This window comes from Glandiceps talaboti, chromosome 13 (assembly GCF_964340395.1).
Source record: "Glandiceps talaboti chromosome 13, keGlaTala1.1, whole genome shotgun sequence".
NCBI classification, from domain to species: Eukaryota; Metazoa; Hemichordata; class Enteropneusta; family Spengelidae; genus Glandiceps; species Glandiceps talaboti.
Window position 1 is genome coordinate 3,407,501 of NC_135561.1, and position 22,704 is coordinate 3,430,204.

At 36.3% G+C, this 22,704-nt stretch overlaps 3 protein-coding genes across 3 annotated transcripts; 1 reads left to right on the top strand and 2 right to left on the bottom strand.

Moving 5' to 3' along the window:
- Nucleotides 1–2,502: 2,502 nt before the first annotated feature.
- On the bottom strand, nt 2,503–7,640 carry LOC144444809 (epidermal retinol dehydrogenase 2-like). The gene is made up of 4 exons (XM_078134349.1): nt 7,145–7,640; nt 6,307–6,557; nt 3,532–3,657; nt 2,503–2,641 (listed from the first exon to the last, which is right to left on the bottom strand). The coding sequence occupies exons 1-4, from the start codon at nt 7,592–7,594 to the stop codon at nt 2,545–2,547; spliced, it is 924 nt and encodes a 307-aa protein (XP_077990475.1). The 5' UTR covers nt 7,595–7,640; the 3' UTR covers nt 2,503–2,544.
- Nucleotides 7,641–10,642: 3,002 nt separating this feature from the next.
- On the bottom strand, nt 10,643–13,561 carry LOC144444910 (epidermal retinol dehydrogenase 2-like). The gene is made up of 4 exons (XM_078134460.1): nt 13,112–13,561; nt 12,326–12,570; nt 11,265–11,390; nt 10,643–10,739 (listed from the first exon to the last, which is right to left on the bottom strand). The coding sequence occupies exons 1-4, from the start codon at nt 13,559–13,561 to the stop codon at nt 10,643–10,645; spliced, it is 918 nt and encodes a 305-aa protein (XP_077990586.1).
- A 1,457-nt stretch (nt 13,562–15,018) lies between these two features.
- LOC144444911 (F-box/WD repeat-containing protein 2-like) lies at nt 15,019–21,342 on the top strand. The gene is made up of 7 exons (XM_078134461.1): nt 15,019–15,058; nt 15,829–16,355; nt 17,610–17,804; nt 18,058–18,191; nt 19,342–19,428; nt 20,395–20,570; nt 21,048–21,342. Exons 2-7 carry the CDS (start codon nt 15,854–15,856, stop codon nt 21,340–21,342), a joined length of 1,389 nt encoding a protein of 462 aa, XP_077990587.1. The 5' UTR covers nt 15,019–15,058; nt 15,829–15,853.
- Nucleotides 21,343–22,704: the final 1,362 nt, after the last annotated feature.

Below are 22,704 nucleotides of genomic sequence, written 5' to 3' on the forward strand. Positions count from 1 at the left end.
TCATTCCAGTTCTAAAGCATTGAAAATGCTGTCATTCCACTTATTTTATAGAGTGGCGGCTGTCATTCCAGTGGTTCTACAGTGCAGAGTGTGTCATTCAACTAACTGATTGTAGAAAAAAGGGTGTCATTCCACTGTTTACCACCTAGAAATGCTGTCATTCCAGTTCTAAAGCATTGAAAATGCTGTCATTCCACTTATTTTATAGAGTGGCGGCTGTCATTCCAGTGGTTCTACAGTGTAGAGGGTGTCATTCAACTAACTGAATGTAGAAAAGGGTGTCATTCCACTGTTTACCACCTAGAAATGCTGTCATTCCAGTTCTAAAGCATTGAAAATGCTGTCATTCCACTTATTTTATAGAGTGGCGGCTGTCATTCCACTGGTTCTACAGTGTAGAGGGTGTCATTCAACTAACTGAATGTAGAAAAGGGTGTCATTCCACTGTTTACCACCTAGAAATGCTGTCATTCCAGTTCCAAAGCATTAAAAATGCTGTCATTCCACTTATTTTATAGAGTGGCGGCTGTCATTCCAGTGGTTCTACAGTGCAGAGGGTGTCATTCAACTAACTGAATGTAGAAAAGGGTGTCATTCCACTGTTTACCACCTAGAAATGCTGTCATTCCAGTTCTAAAGCATTGAAAATGCTGTCATTCCACTTATTTTATAGAGTGGCGGCTGTCATTCCAGTGGTTCTACAGTGCAGAGTGTGTCATTCAACTAACTGAATGTAGAAAAGGGTGTCATTCCACTGTTTACCACCTAGAAATGCTGTCATTCCAGTTCTAAAGCATTGAAAATGCTGTCATTCCACTTATTTTATAGAGTGGCGGCTGTCATTCCAGTGGTTCTACAGTGCAGAGGGTGTCATTCAACTAACTGAATGTAGAAAAGGGTGTCATTCCAATGTTTACCACCTAGAAATGCTGTCATTCCAGTTCTAAAGCATTGAAAGTGCTGTCATTCCACTTATTTTATAGAGTGGCGGCTGTCATTCCAGTGGTTCTACAGTGCAGAGGGTGTCATTCAACTAACTGAATGTTGAAAAGGGTGTCATTCCACTGTTTACCACCTAGAAATGCTGTCATTCCAGTTCTAAAGCATTGAAAATGCTGTCATTCCACTTATTTTATAGAGTGGCGGCTGTCATTCCAGTGGTTCTACAGTGCAGAGGGTGTCATTCAACTAACTGATTGTAGAAAAGGGTGTCATTCCACTGTTTACCACCTAGAAATGCTGTCATTCCAGTTCTAAAGCATTGAAAATGCTGTCATTCCACTTATTTTATAGAGTGGCGGCTGTCATTCCAGTGGTTCTAAACTGCAGAGTGTGTCATTCTACTAACTGATCGTAGAAAAGGGTGTCATTCCACTGTTTACCACCTAGAAATGCTGTCATTCCAGTTCTAAAGCATTGAAAATGCTGTCATTCCACTTATTTTATAGAGTGGCGGCTGTCATTCCAGTGGTTCTACAGTGCAGAGTGTGTCATTCAACTAACTGAATGTAGAAAAGGGTGTCATTCCACTGTTTACCACCTAGAAATGCTGTCATTCCAGTTCTAAAGCATTGAAAGTGCTGTCATTCCACTTATTTTATAGAGTGGCGGCTGTCATTCCACTGGTTTTACAGTGCAGAGGGTGTCATTCAACTAACTGGATGAAGAAAAGGGTGTCATTCCACTGTTTACCACCTAGAAATGCAGTCATTCCAGTTCTAAAGCATTGAAAATGCTGTCATTCCACTTATTTTATAGAGTGGCGGCTGTCATTCCAGTGGTTCTACAGTGCAGAGGGTGTCATTCAACTAACTGAATGTAGAAAAGGGTGTCATTCCACTGTTTACCACCTAGAAATGCTGTCATTCCAGTTCTAAAGCATTGAAAGTGCTGTCATTCCACTTATTTTATAGAGTGGCGGCTGTCATTCCACTGGTTTTACAGTGCAGAGGGTGTCATTCAACTAACTGGATGAAGAAAAGGGTGTCATTCCACTGTTTACCACATAGAAATGCTGTCATTCGTTTTCCGTCATTCAGGTTGTCATTCGTTTTAGGGTCACCCGTAAGACATAACTCAGATTGACAAACACACACTTGTAAAAAAAAAAGTGAAATAAGGAAGTTTTGTTTATAAGAATATCGTGGTTTACATCAACAACGTTCATTTATAGGTATCACACCATTTTAAGGCAATTATTTTTTTTTCCAAATCGTAGTCTTTTCTTATATGATACGCAAAAAATGTTGTAATTAACTTTGAACAAGTGAATGATTTTGGTTTTCTTTTCCAAAATATATAAAAAAATATTAGCCAATCACAACAGAAAATAAGACTGTGTCTACCAATCACTGATTTCGTCGTAACCAAAGAATCGGCGGATTTTCCAATCATTGACTTTACTTGTAATTCGAGGATGCAGTTGTTTCGACTAATCGCTGACTTTATAATGACCGAGGATATGGTTATTTTGACCAATCGTTGACTTTATAATTAAGACTACGACTGTTTCGACCAATTGCTGACTCTGTAATATACGGTCGGCTAATCCTCTTTCTTGTTTCTGCCTTCATAGTTGTCCATTGAATGGAATGTACCAATGAATTCAGCAAGGATTTTGGCTGTCTTAATCGGCATGAACCTTTCATAAAACAAACAAACAAACAAACAAACAAACAAACAAACAAACAAACAAACGAACAAACAAATGAACAAGGGAATCAGAATACAATTATTAAAAAGGGACGCCACTCCAGGAAATACAGACATTTTAATAAACTATGAAGGGTGGTTTACACTGATGGTAATAAGCACGTTGCACTCATGAATATTCAGTGTACATGTGTAACTTGAATATATTATATCTGTGATTCCCATGATGCAATAGCCCATAGGAAGAAACATTATAAACACCTTTATTACACCTCGACGTTCTTACGTGTACGCAAGCTGTCATTGGTCAGAATCGAATCAGGCCTACTTTAAATAGATTATTGCCCGCGTGGTGATGCTCGGGCATCATCAAAATTTTGGTAAAGAGTGCCAACCCTTGTGCAGGTTCTAAATTGTGATATTGCCCTCGCTGGCATGTGGTATTATTTAATTAAAGGCACAAGATCATCTTGATGTTTCTCTGAAATCGCAAGTAATTGTTAAAGCTAAACTATGGATGTCTCCTAATACATCCATGGTTAAACTATCTGCAACTGGAATGTTTTAGAACCTGTTTGTTAGATATAATGACTTTATACCTGTAATATTGTACATCCTGAATACTTTTGAATCAGCTGTTAGTTAACATAGCTGTACACATGCTACGGTGCAATAAATCCAATCAAATATATATTTTAGGTCTGCACCCTAAAACAGCGCCCTCAACGGCAATCACATTGTCAACCTGTTACAGTACTACTTCTGATTAACATGTACAATATCTGATTTTTGATATTGGTAACAATTTCCCATTGGATATATGTAGAACAACATTTTACTGAGTGGAGGTAACGTAAAATAATTGTTCATTTGACTTACGATTTGAACAAAGGCAAGAGATACATATCTCTAGGTAACATCACCATTTCCTGGTTTATTTGGATTGCATGTAAGACTTTGTCTGCAACGTGTTGTGGTTGGAGAGGAGGAGCAGCTACACCTTTCCTGAAAACAAGTATGAAATATTACTGTGATATATAACAAGTATGAAATATTACTGTGATATATAACAAGTACAAGATATTACTGTGATATATAACAAGTACAAGATATTACTGTGATATATAACAAGTATGAAATATTACTGTGATATATAACAAGTACAAGATATTACTGTGATATATAACAAGTACAAGATATTACTGTGATATTATAACAAGTACAAGATATTACTGTGATATATAACAAGAATGAAATATTACTGTGATATATAACAAGTACAAGATATTACTGTGATATATAACAAGTACAAGATATTACTGTGATATATAACAAGTATGAAATATTACTGTGATATATAACAAGTATGAAATATTACTGTGATATATAACAAGTACAAGATATTACTGTGATATATAACAAGTATGAAATATTACTGTGATATATAACAAGTATGAAATATTACTGTGATATTATAACAAGTATGAAATATTACTGTGATATTATAACAAGTATGAAATATTACTGTGATATATAACAAGTATGAAATATTACTGTGATATATAACAAGTATGAAATATTACTGTGATATATAACAAGTACGAAATATTACTGTGATATATAACAAGTACGAAATATTACTGTCATATATAACAAGTATGAAATATTACTGTGATATTATAACAAGTACAAGATATTACTGTGATATTATAACAAGTACAAGATATTACTGTGATATTATAACAAGTACAAGATATTACTGTGATATTATAACAAGTACAAGATATTACTGTGATATATAACAAGTATGAAATATTACTGTCATATATAACAAGTACGAAATATTACTGTGATATATAACAAGTATGAAATATTACTGTGATATTATAACAAGTACAAGATATTACTGTGATATTATAACAAGTACAAGATATTACTATGATATATAACAAGTACAAGATATTACTGTGATATTATAACAAGTACAAGATATTACTGTGATATATAACAAGTATGAAATATTACTGTGATATTATAACAAGTATGAAATATTACTGTGATATATAACAAGTATGAAATATTACTGTGATATTATAACAAGTATGAAATATTACTGTGATATATAACAAGTATGAAATATTACTGTGATATTATAACAAGTATGAAATATTACTGTGATATTATAACAAGTACAAGATATTACTGTGATATTATAACAAGTACAAGATATTACTGTGATATTATAACAAGTACGAAATATTACTGTGATATTATAACAAGTACAAGATATTACTGTGATATATAACAAGTACAAGATATTACTGTGATATATAACAAGTACAAGATATTACTGTGATATATAACAAGTACAAGATATTACTGTGATATATAACAAGTACAAGATATTACTGTGATATATAACAAGTACAAGATATTACTGTGATATATAACAAGTACAAGATATTACTGTGATATATAACAAGTACAATATATTACTGTGATATATAACAAGTACAAGATGTTACTGTGATATATAACAAGTACAAGATATTACTGTGATATATAACAAGTACAAGATATTACTATGATATATAACAAGTACAAGATATTACTGTGATATATAACAAGTACAGGATATTACTGTGATATATAACAAGTACAAGATATTACTGTGATATATAACAAGTACAAGATATTACTGTGATATATAACAAGTACAAGATATTACTGTGATATATAACAAGTACAAGATATTACTGTGATATATAACAAGTACAATATATTACTGTGATATATAACAAGTACAGGATATTACTGTGATATATAACAAGTACAAGATATTACTGTGATATATAACAAGTACAAGATATTACTGTGATATATAACAAGTACAATATATTACTGTGATATATAACAAGTACAAGATATTACTGTGATATTTAACAAGTACAAGATATTACTGTGATATTTATCTTTACTGTTATATATCATAGACGTTTATGGTTATCTCCAAGGATTAGAAACTAAATCATCCAAATCCTAAGCAATACTAACAGATTATATTGTAGGTTATTGTATGATACTACTGGCAAGCAGATACAACAACAACAACAACAACAACAACAACAACAACAACAACAACAACAAGGTCGGTTTAGGTTCATTCACTTTATTCATTCACTTCGGCTAGTCAAAGTACTAGCTGTGTGTAAGAAAGACATGTACTTTGACATACCACCTATAGTAGACAGACAGACAGGCGGACAGGCGGACAGGCGGACAGACAGACAGACAGACAGACAGACAGACAGACAGACAGACAGACAGACAGACAGACAGACAGACAGACAGACTTGCTTACTTGAGTGAGTGAGTGAATGAGTGAGTGAGTGAGTGGGTGGGTGGGTGGGTGGGTGAGTGAGTGAGTGTGTGAGTGAGTGAGTGAGTGAGTGTTGTTGTTGTTGTTGTTGTTGTTGTTGTTGTTGTTGTTGTTGTTGACATTAGTCCTGCTTGCAGACAGTGCACGCGTTTCACTCAACACCGACTTACTCCGTCTGCAAGCAGGATTATATTGACATAAAAGTGACGAGTCGAGTGACAAACCTGAATGGCATACAAACCTGAATGGCATACAAACCTGAATGGCATACAAACCTGAATGTAGTCTCAAAACCCTTGAACATTCCTGTATCCATCGTCCATGGTGCAACCAATGTCATGTGTACACCCGTGACGTCATCCTTCATTAATTCAAACTGATAGGCCTCGTGTAGACCAATAGCTGCAGACTTACTGGCACAATATTCAACCATACCAGGTGTAGCTACAATACCAGCTACGCTGGCTATTGTCACGATATGACCATGGTTGTTTGCGACCATTGAAGGAGCGAATGCCTTTATTGTCTAAGAATAAATAAAATATTTAAACTATGATAAACATTGTGGTTTGCATTGGGTGCCGGATAGATTTCAAACTCAACAATATCTTATTAAGACGTCAACTTTAACCTATCCATCGTTTCGTACATATATCAAATAACATTGAAATGATTCGACATAACATTTCATTCCCCTATTCAAATTACATTTTTATAGCATGCCCCATTGTACCACCACCCCCCCCCCCCATCCCCCCTCCCCCGTGCCATTTCAATTTGTGTTGAAATCAGTAGTAACTTGAATGCAATTGTTGGGGACGCGATCACAAGTAGGTCAGGTCATGACTAACCAAAGCGAGTACACCAAATGTCATCAGTTTAGTTTACGATCTGTTGCTACCTCATTTATGGTAGTTTCAGTTGAACATTAATTTGTGGAGAACGAACTATTAAGTACGATGTACTTTGTATATGATAGCCTGACTGGACCCAATGTGCAAAGCTCGATTTCTATGTAACAATTCACATCTTGGTTGTAGTAGGATATACTAGTACTATAACCATAACCATAGCAACATAGGAATATAGGATAAAAATACGAAATATTAGTACCCAAAAAATGGCCATAGTATTAACATTAATAGTTCTTTCAATCAATGCATCGGGGCACTCTAGTAGTTTCTTGCCTGCCACCACACCAGCATTATTAACCAATATTGTCACATGACCAACATCTTCAGTGACTTGTTCAGCAATACGGTAAACTTCTTCTTTCTTAGTGACGTCACATACATAGCTGTGAGCTTTACCACCAAGTTGACCAATCTGTTGAGCTGTCTCATCGTTCCATTCTTTGTTGATATCCCAAAGTACCACCGTAGCACCCTGTTTAGCGAAGGTGATAGCCATTTGGCGACCTATTCCATTTCCTGCACCGGTCACAAGCACGATCTCGTCGGCGATGGATTTCTTCTTTGGGGGTACAATGAAACGATACCATGATTCGAGAATACAGTATACAACCTTAAACCAGACAACAAGTGCTTCTATGATGAAGGACATGGTTATGTTTAGAACTAGACAAACGCACCTGGGGAAAATGGCGTTGAGCTATACACATCGGGTGAATTATTCAAAAAGTTCAAGAGGGTTTGACCTCGATGACCTATGGTAAAGTATTTCATAACACATGGCGAGTACTTCAAGAAAAGACACTTTCCCCATTAATTTAAACGTAATAAGCCCCGCCCACCATGACACTGTACAATATCTTACCCACAACTCTCTCTGATTGGTATGCTTGGAGGTTCCTTATTTTATAACTTTTTCAATAATCCATACTTTTCGACATTTTAAGCATAGTAATTAAGTTTAATTAATATGTAGCAAAAGAACGCTTAGGAATCAAAAATAAAGTTCTAAATTTTGTATAAAAATGAACTAACAACTAAATTAAACATGTGCTGTGAATAAAACACTTTTCACTGTCAAAGTGTCAATAACTCGGGTAGTCAGTGTGTATGATGAGTTTTAGTACTTTTGTTATACCTATTCAAATAAATCTATATCTTTGGCAAAGTCATAACAGGTGCATATATTTTCCTTAGTTTCGTCGCAAATATTCTGCATGTCTTTCACGAAAATCTGCTGACAAATTCCTAAAATTGCTACTCCTTCTACAATAAATCACTGATACCAGAACCGATGAAAATGGGTATTCAGAAAATCATCAGTGGCAATTCTACGCTTGCCAAATGGAAAAAAAATTGTTTTTACAAAACCCTATACACTGGTGAGATTTGTCTGACTTCAAGGAGATGATGTCCAACACTACAAATCAGAGAGAGTTGTGGGTAAAATGTTGTACAGTGCATCGTTACTGTTGCTTTGAGTTTGTGGGACATTTTACTAAAAACATGGCGGCAATTTCGTATGGAGATCGTCTGCAGAGCGTACCCGACGATATTTTAATTGCTTGACAGGAGTGGAACCATGAATGAACCGTTGTTAAAGGAGCACTGTCTGTAACTGGAGGGTTGGAGAGCGATATTTATTTCAATTGAAAGTTATCAGTTTTATTACATGCATGACAAACGTGTTAAAACTTTAAGACCACAGGCAATAGACAATACTTTGATTGTACATTAGCATAATCAGTATCCGATACACGATAAGAATTTATGCACACGATAAGAATTTATGAACAATCTGAATCTGAAGCTAGCCGGAATACAAATCTTCTAAAAATACAGTACTGTAATTGATTTCAGTACAGGAAAGTAAGCTGAATTTAATAATTTGGATTGAAAGTTTATCCCAAAATATAGGCAATAAACCTAACAAGTATACATTACTAAACCATGCACAAAATTGTAGAGTCACAATAGACAAGCGCCAGACAAAAGTTCACTAAGGGTATTAATGATATGACAGTATAACAATGTAATGCAGTCAGATGGACAGTATGAACATTGCAATACAGTCAAGTGGACAGTATGACAATGTAATACAGTCAGATGGACAGTGTGACAATGTAATGCAGTCAGATGGACAGTGTGACAATGTAATGAAGTTAGATGGACAGTATGACAATGTAATAGTCAGATGGACAGTATGACAATGTAAGTCAAATGGACAGTATGACAATGTAATGCAGTCAGATGGACAGTATGACAATGTAATAGTCAGATGGACAGTGTGACAATGTAATAGTCATATGGACAGTATGACAATGTAATACATGTAGATGGACAGTATGACAATGTAACAGTCAGATGGACAGTATGACAATGTAATAGTGAGATGGACAGTATGACAATGTAATGCAGTCAGATGGACAGTATGACAATGTAATAGTCAGATGGACAGTATGACAATGTAACAGTCAGATGGACAGTATGACAATGCAAGTCAGATGGACAGTATGACAATGCAAGTCAGATGGACAGTATGACAATGTAACAGTCAGATGGACAGTATGACAATGTAATAGTCAGATGGACAGTATGACAATATAAGTTAGATGGGCAGCATGACAATGTAATGCAGTCAGATGGACAGTATGACAATGTAATAGATGGACTGTATGACAATGTAATTCAGTCAGATGGATAGTATGACAATGTAATAGTCAGATGGACAGTATGACAATGTAACAGTCAGATGGACAGTATGACAATGCTAGTCAGATGGACAGTATGACAATGCAAGTCAGATGGGCAGTATGACAATATAATAGTCAGATCGACAGTATGACAATGTAATAGTCAAATGGACAGTATGACAATGTAATAGTCAGATCGACAGTATGGCAATGTAATACAGTCAGATGGACAGTATGACAATGTAATACAGTCAGATGGACAGTATGACAATATAATAGTCAGATCGACAGTATGACAATGTAATACAGTCAAATGGACAGTATGACAATATAATAGTCAGATGGGCAGCATGACAATGCAATACATTGTATGCAAGGAATTCCTTGTCCAAGTTTATAGAAACCAATAAGGGATCTCGCGAGATATGCAAACATGCCTAGCAACAACGATTGTCAAACATGTGATCGTGGTCAAGCTTTTGCCGTGGCCATGTGCATTGATGTTGAGAACAATAGTGTTGCTAAGCTTTTGATACTTTCAGCTTGATCGCCCTTGCGTGGTTGCTATGGATGCAATGACTAACGTGTGATCTCGTGAGACCTGCTGTGAGACGAAAAACGGCTTATTTGCCTGAAAATTGAAATTATTCAGATCTCTTTAAACTCAAATGTAGAAGCTTATCACTGATCCATTTGAAACAATGAAAAAAATGTTGGAGTTTACCCTTCTTTACATGAAAATCAACAAACTTGTATTTTTCCATGGAATTAATTTTGATATGACATCCACTTATTATATTTGTATGGCGACCCTTTATTTTCCCCTTTGAACTGAAAATGGGTTGCAGTTTTCTTGAACAAAGTAACAGAAAGGGTTCAGGATTTTATATCAATGCACGTATACTACGTTTAATTTATCTAGACTTTGTATTTAGCTTTGGTTTATTCCCAAGCAAAAACTTGCTGGAATAATTGTTGTATTGAATGTCCATCTTGGCATGATGACGTCATTGTTGTTTCTTTACTCGGCCTATAAAACCATCCATGGCATTAAAAGTACCACCAAATTCACAAAGTGGTTTGACTGTTGATAATGGCAAGATCCTTTAAGAGAAAATAAACATAAACACAAATCAGAGAATATATCTGATTCCTGTTTGCAAAATTAGTAGAATTATTTTGATTCGATATGTGTAACATTTAGTGATGTTCGTTTAGCCACCACTAACCCTATGTCGTCATTTACTAATTAAAAGTGTTGCAACATTATATAATTCCTCAGTGAGACTCGTTGATTATGAAAATGACTTAATCTGCAGTATGTATGTATGTATGTATGTATGTATGTATGTATGTATGTATGTATGTATGTATGTATGTATGCATGCATGTATGTATGTATGTATGTATGTATGTATGTATGTATGTATGTATGTACGTACATGTACGTACGTACTCTTTTTTTGCATATAGGCAGGTATTAAAAACAATGAATTAAATCATTATTAAATGCAACTGGTATCACTTCAACCCTACCCCACCCCCACCCCACAACATTGTTGATTGTCCTGTATTTCTCACACACAACATTTGTATTTAATGGTTGAACAAATCGCATCAAATACTTACGCTTTAAACAAGGGTGCCAAATACAACGATCTAGGCATCATTAACAATGACTGGTTTGTCTGCACTGCATGTAGTACTTTGTCAGCAACGTCCTGTGGTTTGAGAGGAGGGGGTGCAACACCTCGTCTGTAAAGAAGTAATCAATATACATGTAAGCTTATATCTGAGGTTTAATTACAAATCAATAAGATAATCAATATTCACTCACAATACATCTTCAATCCAACTGACTAACCGCAGGATTACCGTAACCTTTGAGATGATAGCAACCTTACTTTAATATCTATATAATATCTGACTGACTAACTAACTAACTGACTGACTGACTGACTGACTGACTGACTGACTGACTGAGTGACTGACTGACTGACTGACTGACTGACTGACTGACTGACTGACTGACTGACTGACTCCCTCCTTCCCTTCCTCCCCTTCACTCGCTCAGTCAGTCAGTCAGTCAGTCAGTCAGTCAGTCAGTCAGTCAGTCAGTCAGTCAGTCAGTCAGTCAGTCAGTCAGTCAGTCAGTCAGTCAGTCAGTCAGTCAGTCAGTCAGTCAGTCAGTCACTCAGTCAGTCACTCACTCACTCACTCACTCACTCACTCACTCACTCACTCACTCACTCACTCACTCACTCACTCACTCACTCACTCACTCACTCACTCACTCACTCACTCACTCACTCACTCACCCACTCACACATTTACCATTTCAGGTTCATCTCTGTGTTTTGGTAGTTTGGAGAGTTAGCTTTAATTTCAGCAAGTCAGCTAATCGCTGGCTTATATGTAATATACTATAATATATAGCTATTTAACAGCTAAAATTGGCATGTGAAAATGTACATCTAAATCGCTTAGATCATTCATGCCTAATTGGTGTTGATTCAATCTTGTTTCAGTCTAACTTAGCAAATAACTCCTTAGTTAAACATGTAGGCATTCAGCAATGAAACAATCCAACATTTTATTCTTTAGCTGAATACGTAAGATGCAGACATACCATGACAATGGTCATTCAATGGTAAAGGTGATCTTTCTGTTATAACCCTTGATCTACTAACCTGGTACGGAAGCCATCAAACATCCCTGTGTTAATGAACCAAGGTTGAACCAAGGTCATCTCTATACCAGTAATGTTATCTTTCATAAGTTCATACTGGAAAGACTCATGTAAACCTACAGCAGCAAATTTACTGGCACAGTATTCCACCATACCCGGAGTACCAGAAGAGCCTGCTATACTGGCTATGGTGACAATATGTCCACGGTTCTTGGATATCATGTCCGGAACAAAGGCTTTCAGTGTCTGAAATGAAGACAAGGACAGTGTCATAATTATCTGAGCTATTCTGTGTTGTTTGATACAAGACTCAGGAAAGTTATCTTCATCAATTCTGCTTTGTGCGACCTCTCTAAAAATGAAACTACAAATATTGGCAAATCTGACTAATATAAAACAAGCCAATCTTTATAACTCTACTTTCGGAGAGGTCGAGCGATGCAGCATCGATGAAATATATTTTTGCATACAGTAATGTAACTAAGCTAAAATAAGCTTCGTATTTGCTCCCCTTTAATAACAAAATGAGGGTTACCAAGTTTTTCTAATTATTTGAAATACTAAGACATGAAAAGGACGCCCTCTACAATTGGTGTTTTCTTGTTATTTAGCTTCTGTAAACTCTTTTCAAACAGTGGACCAAATATATTTACAATGACATTGTTACATTGGAAATGTACACCCATGATGAAACCATTTCCATGGTAACCCCTTTGATAATTAACTCTGTTGTAGACCATATATTAATGTGATCTGACGTGAGTAATTATTATGATTTAATACCTACCCAGAAAATAGCCATGGCGTTGACATTCATACTTCTGTCAATCAAGTCATCAGGACAGTCCATTAATTTCTTGCCAGCCACCACACCAGCATTATTGACCAATATTGTCACATTGCCAACATCTTTAGTGACTTGTTCAGCGACACGGTAAACTTCTTCTCTCTTAGTGACGTCACATACATAGCTATGAGCTTTACCACCAATTTGACCAATCTGTTTGGCTGTCTCCTCGACACCTTCTTTGTTGATATCCCAAAGTACCACCGTAGCACCCTGTCTAGAAAAGTTCAAGGACATAAGTCGACCAATACCGCTTCCAGCTCCAGTCACCAGTACGATCTCTCCAGCGATGGATTTCTTCTTCGGTGGTACTATAAATTCATACCACGACACTAAAATACAGTACAGTACCTTAAACCACACTACAAGAGCTTCAATGATAATTGACATGGCGGATTTTGTTTTACGTGTACTGACAGACGTACGGTTCAGCAGATATGTTGGTGGAACTAAAAAAAGTTCATAGTCCGCAACGACACTAAAGGATCCTATCGCATCGTTATCTATCACCAGGGGTACTGAGATATGTACTGTAGACGATTTAATAGTACATTCCTCCGCTCTGTACGATTTAATTTATCCTCTCTGTATATAATTTCTCTGTTCTGTATAATGTGTCCCCTCTCTATAATTTCTCTTCTCTACAACACACAGTCTGTTTAACTCAGTGCTAAGGTCTACTTGTGAAAACCCATTCAATATGGGAGATAGTAAAAATGAAAGATCTTCTGTTTCAAGTGTTTGGATTAGGAATACACTTCAGGTGTGGAAAAGTTGTCTGACAGGGCTATAGAAAGAATGAGTTCAGTACTAAAGTACTGCAATCTCCAACGTGAAATTCCTTCCTGCGAAGCCCATATCTATTTTGTAAAAGAAATATCTTATTATCAATGGACCTTGAAGTCGATTGGCACTGTGTTATTTTAATGTAGTGTGCCGTAAAACTACATCTCTAGCACGCAGTGGTCGGTAGCATATAGATTGAGATTAGTGTCTGTCTAGTTATTTACATCAAACGCCTATTCTAAATTGTTTTTGCAAATCTGGGCGTAGTTTTGGTAAATTTTGATGATTTTTAGAAAATATCTTCAAAGGAAAATATCAACGATTATATGGACTTAGTGGGGGAAAAATGAAATTTACAATATTGGCATGAGATTAGGGTATGAGTATAACCATTTACGGATAGATTTCCAGGGATTTATATAAGCACAGGCCCCCGGGCACAGGCCACTCAGGCTTAGTTAGCCTGAGTGCTCTGTGATCTAAGCCCCAATGTGGTTGATTTTTCGTAACTGCAAACAACTCGGTGAAAAATGTGGGTGGTAACCACTGGCCAGGTCTGGTAGGGGTGTGCGGCCAATGCTGTCGACCCCAGACCCCATTTCTCACCCATTTTGCCAAAAAAGCAATACTCCATTTTAGACTATTCAATTTAAAAAAAAAGAAAACTCCATTGTAGACCAAAATACATAATCACCGATATGAAAATGTCAACCAGCGAATTAGCTGGAGGAAATTCCGAGGGATATTCCCGGAAATTTTGATCTAGTCGAGAATTTAAATGTATTATATATGTGGTTCCTTCCAGGACCCCACTTTAGACCAAACACATTCGAAAATTGTGTAAAGTGGACCCCATTTTAGACTCCTTATCTCTTAAAATACAGTATCCATGGTAGACCAAAGGGCGAAAAACCACACCCAAACGGGTGGCACATATACGTATATTCACTATTATATTGATCCAGAGCTCTGGATCCGTGCATTTGATCTTTATTTGTGTTGTAGGGCGCCCTCACAGGTTTTCTCAGGTTAACCTTTGACACGACCCATCCAACGCGAACGAACGAGGTAAACAGCAATGTCCACGCTATGTTGTTATTGGTATGTAATTGTCGTTTTTATGCCATGTCACGAATCAAAAATGTCTGGATTTATGTAATTTAGACAAAAACCAATATAACAATTATCATGCATGGGACTAAAAATCCACCATTTCAAATTTGGCATAATTTCTCTGATCAACAGTGCAGTACGTAATTAGCTTTGTTCGTTGCCTTTGGTGTGGGTACGTACCTGGGGCCCGGGGACATAGATAAGTGAAGCGCAACTAATCTCAAACACTGTCGTAATGAACAGTAGTGAAAATTCCATATTTAATTGTGATAAAAGAAAATTGTACGAACTTTCCAACTTGTCTGTTTTTGATGGCAATGATAAACACCTGACCTACTTTGTAAAAAAACAACAAAAAACCCAAAAAACCGTGTAAATGTCAAAGTTCTAGTTTGAAAGGATATTAGACCTGTGTCACTGTCACTGTCATCGTCACCGTCACCGTCACCGTCACCGTCACTGTCAGCAAATAGAAGCAATGCTACATATTGAATACCCTTTTTAATAACGTATGGCATGGATGCAGTAAGAATAAACTAACTATGTACATCCATGGATATATTACTAGAAGGGAGCTCTAACATTTGCACCAACGATAGGAAAGTGTTACAAACACAGAGCAAAGACACTCCATGAAGTAAATGTAATAACACAGAGTACAGTCTTTAGACAAGGGAAATCATAGGTAAATTAATGTATCTGGGTTCCTCTGTCATTTCACTTAGATGAAATTTGTTATATTTCTATTATTGAGACAGGAATGGCTAATGCTGTAGGACTGCAATGGAAGACAAAGTCTTTGAAACCTGGTTAAAGGAACTGGTTGATACATTTACCTGTAATCTGAATGATACACAACGCTGTACTGTATTGGATCAAGTCATTGCTACAAGTGGTGCTACACAACTCACACATCTTTCCACCAAACTAGAATCACTTCTGAAAAGAGACTTTTTAAGACTTTTGCCTCTAGAACTTGCCTTTTATTTATTGACATGGTTAGATCCAACAACTCTGTTTACATGTTGCCTTGTTTGTAAACACTGGAATAAAGTAATCAATGAATGTGCGCAGTCTTGGATCAATGGATGTCATCAACTTGGACTTAAGATTAGCGGTGTTGATATCGAAATGAAGAGTGGTCTTCACTGGAAACAATCTTATATCCGGACTCTAAAGAGGAAAAATCAACTTACCAATGGATCAGCATTTGAATGTGTTACACTTTATGGACATACAGCTAGAGTGTATGCTTTGTATCATGAAGATGGCAAGTTAGCTACTGGTAAGTGTATACCCAAACTAGTAACATGGAGATTGTAAGTTAGCTACTGGTAAGTGTATACCCAAACTAGTAACATGGAGATTGTAAGTTAGCTACTGGTAAGTGTATACCCAAACTAGTAACATGAAGATGGCAAGTTAGCTACTGGTAAGTGTATAACCCAAACTAGTAACATGAAGATGGTAAGTTAGCTACTGGTAAGTGTACCCAAACTAGTAACATGAAGATGGTAAGTTAGCTACTGGTAAGTGTATACCCAAACTAGTAACATGAAGATTGCAAGTTAGCTACTGGTAAGTGTATACCCAAACTAGTAACATGAAGATTGCAAGTTAGCTACTGGTAAGTGTATACCCAAACTAGTAACATGAAGATGGCAAGTTAGCTACTGGTAAGTGTACCCAAACTAGTAACATGAAGATGGTAAGTTAGCTACTGGTAAGTGTATACCCAAACTAGTAACATGGAGATTGTAAGTTAGCTACTGGTAAGTGTATACCCAAACTAGTAACATGAAGATGGCAAGTTAGCTACTGGTAAGTGTATACCCAAACTAGTAACATGGAGATTGTAAGTTAGCTACTGGTAAGTGTATACCCAAACTAGTAACATGGAGATTGTAAGTTAGCTACTGGTAAGTGTATACCCAAACTAGTAACATGGAGATTGTAAGTTAGCTACTGGTAAGTGTACCCAAACTAGTAACATGGAGGTAACAAGTTAGCTACTGGTAAGGTTATAACCAAACTAGTAACATGAAAATACCAAACTAGTAACATGGAGATGGTAAGTTAGCTAGTGGTAAGTTTATACCCAAACTAGTACCATGGAGGTGACAAGTTAGCTACTGGTAGCCATGGAGATAGTAAGTTGGCTTCTGGTAAGTTTATAGTGTAACTAGTGCCTCTGAGATGATAGTTACTGGTAAGTGAATGGTAACCTTGGTAACAGTTATATGTATGAAATGAACTGAATATTCATGACCATTGATGTGAAGGAAATAAACACTTCGGAGTCATGAGTATTTGTTGTCCATCTAATACATATGCATCTCTGGTGACTCCCATGAGGCAACACTGGACAACTGATAGGACAATAGTTGTGAAGTAGTTGGCAATCACACAAAATATATATGATGTGAAATCATGAACTGACTCTCCAGAACACAAAGTTTATGAAAATAACCTTTATTTCATTAGTGGAGAAATTTGATTTATTATCATTGCTATTGTTTTGTTTTTGTTTTTTTTCTAGGCTCTGATGACCAATCAGTGAGATTATGGGATATAGATAGTGGTCAGTGTTTATCAGTTATACAGACCCATACCTGTGCTGATATCAAATTTGACAACGTAAAATTAATTACAGCTTCATTTGACAACACCATTGCATGCTGGGATATGAGGACCGGAGAAAGAACACAGCATTTGATCGGACACACTGGAGCTGGTGAGATTTGTTGTCATTGGTTGCATTTGTACCAATTAACATAGGAACGTTTTTGTTACTTTCTTTATACTAGCAATTTTCATATCAACTTGAGCTTGTGTCCCTTTAACATACTGCCAAAATCACAACCCAAGATCATCATAAAGGAAAAAAATATTCCTGATTTTTTGCTTACTTATTTCCTGTGAGTTAAGTAGCAGAATAATTAGGATCCTCTAACTTCACTGATGTAAATCATCTTTCTGTTTTCAAGTGTTTAGTGTCGATTTTAGTGATGATTTGGGTCTGATAGTCAGTGGATCTGCTGACAGGACAGTGAAAATATGGTCCTTGGTATCTGGAGATCTTTATAATACACTAAATGGACACAGTGAATGGGTAACACAGGTAGGTGGTTTTCTTGATATAATTTGTTGTTTGACTTATTATCTTATAGATACGTTGTGTTCTTCTGCAATTCAGCAGTCTTGATTAAAGTGGTTCAGTGGTCTGTGAGGGCACTGTTACATCATGGCATGTCTTGTTGTGTAATATTGTAGAAAATGACATTTTCAGAGGAAGAGAATATTTGAATACTTTTCAGACAATCTTATATCACTATAAAGTCATGTAAGGCTACTGTATATAATTGCTAAAGGGGAACACCATTCCAGGAAATATAGATATAGTTCATTAACTACCAGTTCTTGAGAGTCATGTCGTGATTTTACATCACCTACAGCTACTTGCAATTCTTGCTACCTGCAATACAATTCTACACATCAGTGTGGAGTCAAATGGAACGAAGTCGCGCGACAACGCGTTCTAATGTTGACAACTACACTTCTGGTCGGCTATGCTAATACACAGGAATGTTTCTTTCCCATTTTCAGTTGTAGACATCTCTTGTAATTTTGCTCTGGAAAGATACTGCACATATTTAAATTTCCCACCTCCATAATTATATGAGCTTAAACTTGCGTTTACCTTATTTGTTACAAATTAAACTGTTTGGAAGAAACATTCACGTGTATTGACATAGGCGACCAGAAGTGTAGGTGTCGACAAATGCAAGCGCGGACGCGAGACTGCGTTCCATTTGACTCCTTAGCTATGCATAGAATTGTATTGCAGATAGCGAGAATTTCAGAGAAACATCAAGTTGATTTTGTGCCTTTATAGGGTATCTTTGCTGTAGGCTATTGCATCATGAGAGTCAGCAGAAATGATTATTCATGGTTGAACAATGTATATTCATGACTCCTAAGTGCTTATTCCCTTCAGTGTAAAACATCTCTCAGACTACTATCAGAATGGTGGAGTCTATACCTTCTGGGTTACATATCTCATTGTTTTTAATGAGACAATGCCAATCGTTTCCATTACATGTATACTGGGGTATTTTATGTGCTAGATATGAATATTTCTACTCACAGAGACAAACAAGTTTTGGAATGTCTCACAAGCATCACCAGGGGAGAATTACAGTGGGCTGTTATCACTTTTATTCATTGTCATATATCATGTCTTTTTATTAATTTGATGTTTTTTTCACTAGGTGTTGTTACGTAAATGTACCGTGGAGTCTGTATTTCATAATTGTGGTGACTCTGTGTTGATAAGTATGGACAAAAATGAAATTAAGGTAAGGATAAGGAATTAACCTATGCTATAGACTAGAGGTTTGTCATAGCCTCTGAAACTAGCAATCATATCAGTGACTAAGGCGATCCGTTATTCTACACACAAATCTAGCTAGACATCACGTTGAGTATGCGTAGTAACAGATGAATCAACAGCACATGTCAGTATTAGCCATCAAACATTTACAGGCACTTGTAATTAAAGACTTCATTCACACAATTAGTGTAGTTGTGGAACTAACAGCACTTTCCTGTCTGAAATTAAGGCGCGTGTAAACATAACTTGATAACTCAAAGGTTTATTTATATTAACACTCCAATATGGAACTTGCAAACCTGCCATCTTGAATATCCTGAATGTTGCATCATGGGAAATGTGATGATAAATATGAATCAATCAATATTGTAAACAATATGGTTACATTGTTTGTAACCACAAATAATGTCGTCATGGTTACCCTGACCATTATAGGAGGTTTATGCTATTGATAGCTTCAGATTAGGTAAAACGATAACTACAGATAATCCCATGGTCCTTTGTGTCTGAGCATGCTCAGTCTGGATTACAAGTTCCTATTGGGTTTAAACACAGCTCTTGTTGGTAATTTACAATTCAACACAGAATGTTGTGCTAAAATACAGATCATTCTAGGTGAGGGAGTATAATCACTAGATTTAAAGTCAACTATAAGTCTGTAGAACCTATGCTATGTGATATATGATTAACAAGCATTAAAACCAAATGTTTCAATCTCATATTCTTTCACGGACCCATGAGATTTAGATCAGTTTTTAGATCAGAACCAATATCTTTATAGTCTTTGTAAACATCACTGTAATTGAGATTTAAGATTTCAGTTCAGAGGGAAAACGACACAAAATGAAAATCGTTGTTCGTAATAAATTTAGAAGTAAAATGACATATTTCACATAAAGTGCTAATATTTCTGTATTTTTGACTTACATAGATTTGGCCGATTGGTTCTGAAGTCAATACAGAAAGTTTAAAAACACTGACACTGTCTAACAATTGTGATTGTAGTCAATACTTACAACCTCATCTACAGTTTGATGGTCAGTTTATCAGCTGTGCATCAGATGTTGGTATCCATGTGTGGAATTTCAAGACTTTAGATCTATTAAGGTAGGTGTTTACACACTGTACCCCACCCCTCATCCCCATGCATATCACACTGTGTATCAACCCCTCACAACTCCCCCCCCCCCTCCACACACACACACTTCACAAACTAGTACTGGATTTATCTCTTTGATTTCCATGCCCTTCTCCTCTTCTTCATTTTAACATTCATTTCTTTAAACCCCATATGATCCCAACTCACCCCCCCCCCCCATTCCCGTCTTGGATAAATCAGGTTATTACAACCATAATGGAGAATATATTGTTCATAATTCCAACAATCAATAGGACAGTAACATAGTTACTATGGAAACGAATGCAATGTTATAATCCATCTACTGGAGACTGTGATTATGCAGTGATTTCATTATTTAGTGTTAACTTGGTATTCCAGGTACATTTCACTTTGTTGTTATGGTTACAAAACTTTGTTCTTAGACTAAAATTTTCATTTACCCTCTCTTTCTTTTGATTTGGCAGAATTCTTCACTGCAATGACATAGCAAGTTGTGCATTGCTTGGTATAGGGGGTGTCTTCGCATTGCTACTAGATCAGAACAATTTATGCGTAGTCCAAGCAAAGACTGGCGAACTTGTCTGCAAGTTTCATCTTCCAGCATATCGGAGATCTAAGAGAGGTTCCAGCTTTCTTGCCGGGAATGCTTCATGGCTGGACGGATTTAGTTTCCAACAAGAAAAAGGACTTGTGTTTGCAACCAGTATGCAAAATCATAGTATATATTTAGTGAAGTGGAAAAATATAGAGGGCAGTTAGCCCAATTTTATTAAAATCAGGTCGGGGAAAAGAATCTGATTTGCTTTCGTTGCTGTATTACATGGCTACAGTTTTTGACCATTGTATCGGCATCGACATTTTATACATCTCACTTTGTGTAAACAACTCCCAATATAAATCCCATACAAGCTTTGCACTTATATCTAACCAATCAGAATTCTCGTTACAAACTGAGACTGAAAGATACACTGGATCTGACCATAGAGGGCAGGCTAATATGAACTAGCTTATAGTCTGTACAAACAAGACAATTTAAATGTTCAGACATGCAGGACTAGACTGATGGATTCATTGCTGTGGGCTGTACGTTAAATAGACTGCAAGATACGTTGTGTCACTTTGACCTCACACTGGTTTGCTCCAACAGGTTGACCGATGTATGTGGACATCCAGCATGGTCTCAGTACTCTAGACTGTCGACAGTCATTTGTGCCTTTTTTGCCACGTTTTATCTAAAACTAAAGTCGTCACCTCACTCGACAGTCTAGGTCTGCTCCTACAGGTTGACTGATGTATGAGGGCGCCCTACACAGTGTACCTTTCAGACTCATTTAAATCACTTACTGCAAACCAAAGGACCAAACTCATGGATTTATTGGTGTGTAAATAGAGTCAATTGAGTCTTATATTACTGAACTAGCTGTAAGTGGAGCATTATTTTTATCAATCAGACAATCAACCATTCAGTCATTGAGTACTGGCACCAATAATTACAGGTTGATTTTATCCATAAGTAGTAGGCATAGGTTGAAATCTTGATGACATCAAAGTGTTGATTTTTGGGTGCGGACCCAAAAATAAATTTGATTGGATTGATTGTACCATGTTGTGTGTACAGCTACACAAAGATGGTGTTATTCAATATGATATTACAAGTAAGTTATTATATCTGGCAGTTTCAAAAATACATTCTAGTTGCAACTTGTGCATCTTTAATTCTAGTTTACATTTTAATTAATATGTAGTTTTACAAATTTATCAAAGTCTTCTTCAGTCTACTTCAAACTAACTTTCTTCTCACCATTTTCCTGACTACGTACATTACAATAAATGTATAAAGTATCAAGTATTTGACTTTTAAAAACTGATTTTATATCATATGGACATCAAAATTCTGTATTTTTATGTTTGTTTGTATATTACTAGTTGTTACAGCAGAAATCACTAGTGCATTTAGTTTCAATGACAAAACATGTTTTATAAGTGCCACATTCAACTAAGAAACATCAACAAAAAACTGAGATAATTAACCAGTGTCCAAGTAGTGTACAAATAAACTGACATAGGTAAGTACAACCAGATCTGTACCATGAACAGTCAGTGCAAAATTCAAATGATGCA

Excerpts from the sequence above, each read along its gene's own strand:
- LOC144444910 (XM_078134460.1), bottom strand. The coding sequence starts at position 13,561 with ATGTCAATTATCATTGAAGCTCTTGTAGTGTGGTTTAAGGTACTGTAC. Across the intron at positions 12,571-13,111 it reads ACGCCATGGCTATTTTCTGG|ACACTGAAAGCCTTTGTTCC; the intron begins GTAGGTATTAAA and ends TCTTCATTTCAG. Across the intron at positions 11,391-12,325 it reads TTTGATGGCTTCCGTACCAG|ACGAGGTGTTGCACCCCCTC; the intron begins GTTAGTAGATCA and ends ACTTCTTTACAG.
- LOC144444809 (XM_078134349.1), bottom strand. The coding sequence starts at position 7,594 with ATGTCCTTCATCATAGAAGCACTTGTTGTCTGGTTTAAGGTTGTATAC. Across the intron at positions 3,658-6,306 it reads GGTTTTGAGACTACATTCAG|GAAAGGTGTAGCTGCTCCTC; the intron begins GTTTGTATGCCA and ends ACTTGTTTTCAG. Across the intron at positions 2,642-3,531 it reads CTCTTGCCTTTGTTCAAATC|GTTCATGCCGATTAAGACAG; the intron begins GTAAGTCAAATG and ends GTTTTATGAAAG.
- LOC144444911 (XM_078134461.1), top strand. The coding sequence starts at position 15,854 with ATGGAAGACAAAGTCTTTGAAACCTGGTTAAAGGAACTGGTTGATACA. Across the intron at positions 16,356-17,609 it reads AGATGGCAAGTTAGCTACTG|GCTCTGATGACCAATCAGTG; the intron begins GTAAGTGTATAC and ends TTTTTTTTCTAG. Across the intron at positions 18,192-19,341 it reads ACAGTGAATGGGTAACACAG|GTGTTGTTACGTAAATGTAC; the intron begins GTAGGTGGTTTT and ends TTTTTTCACTAG.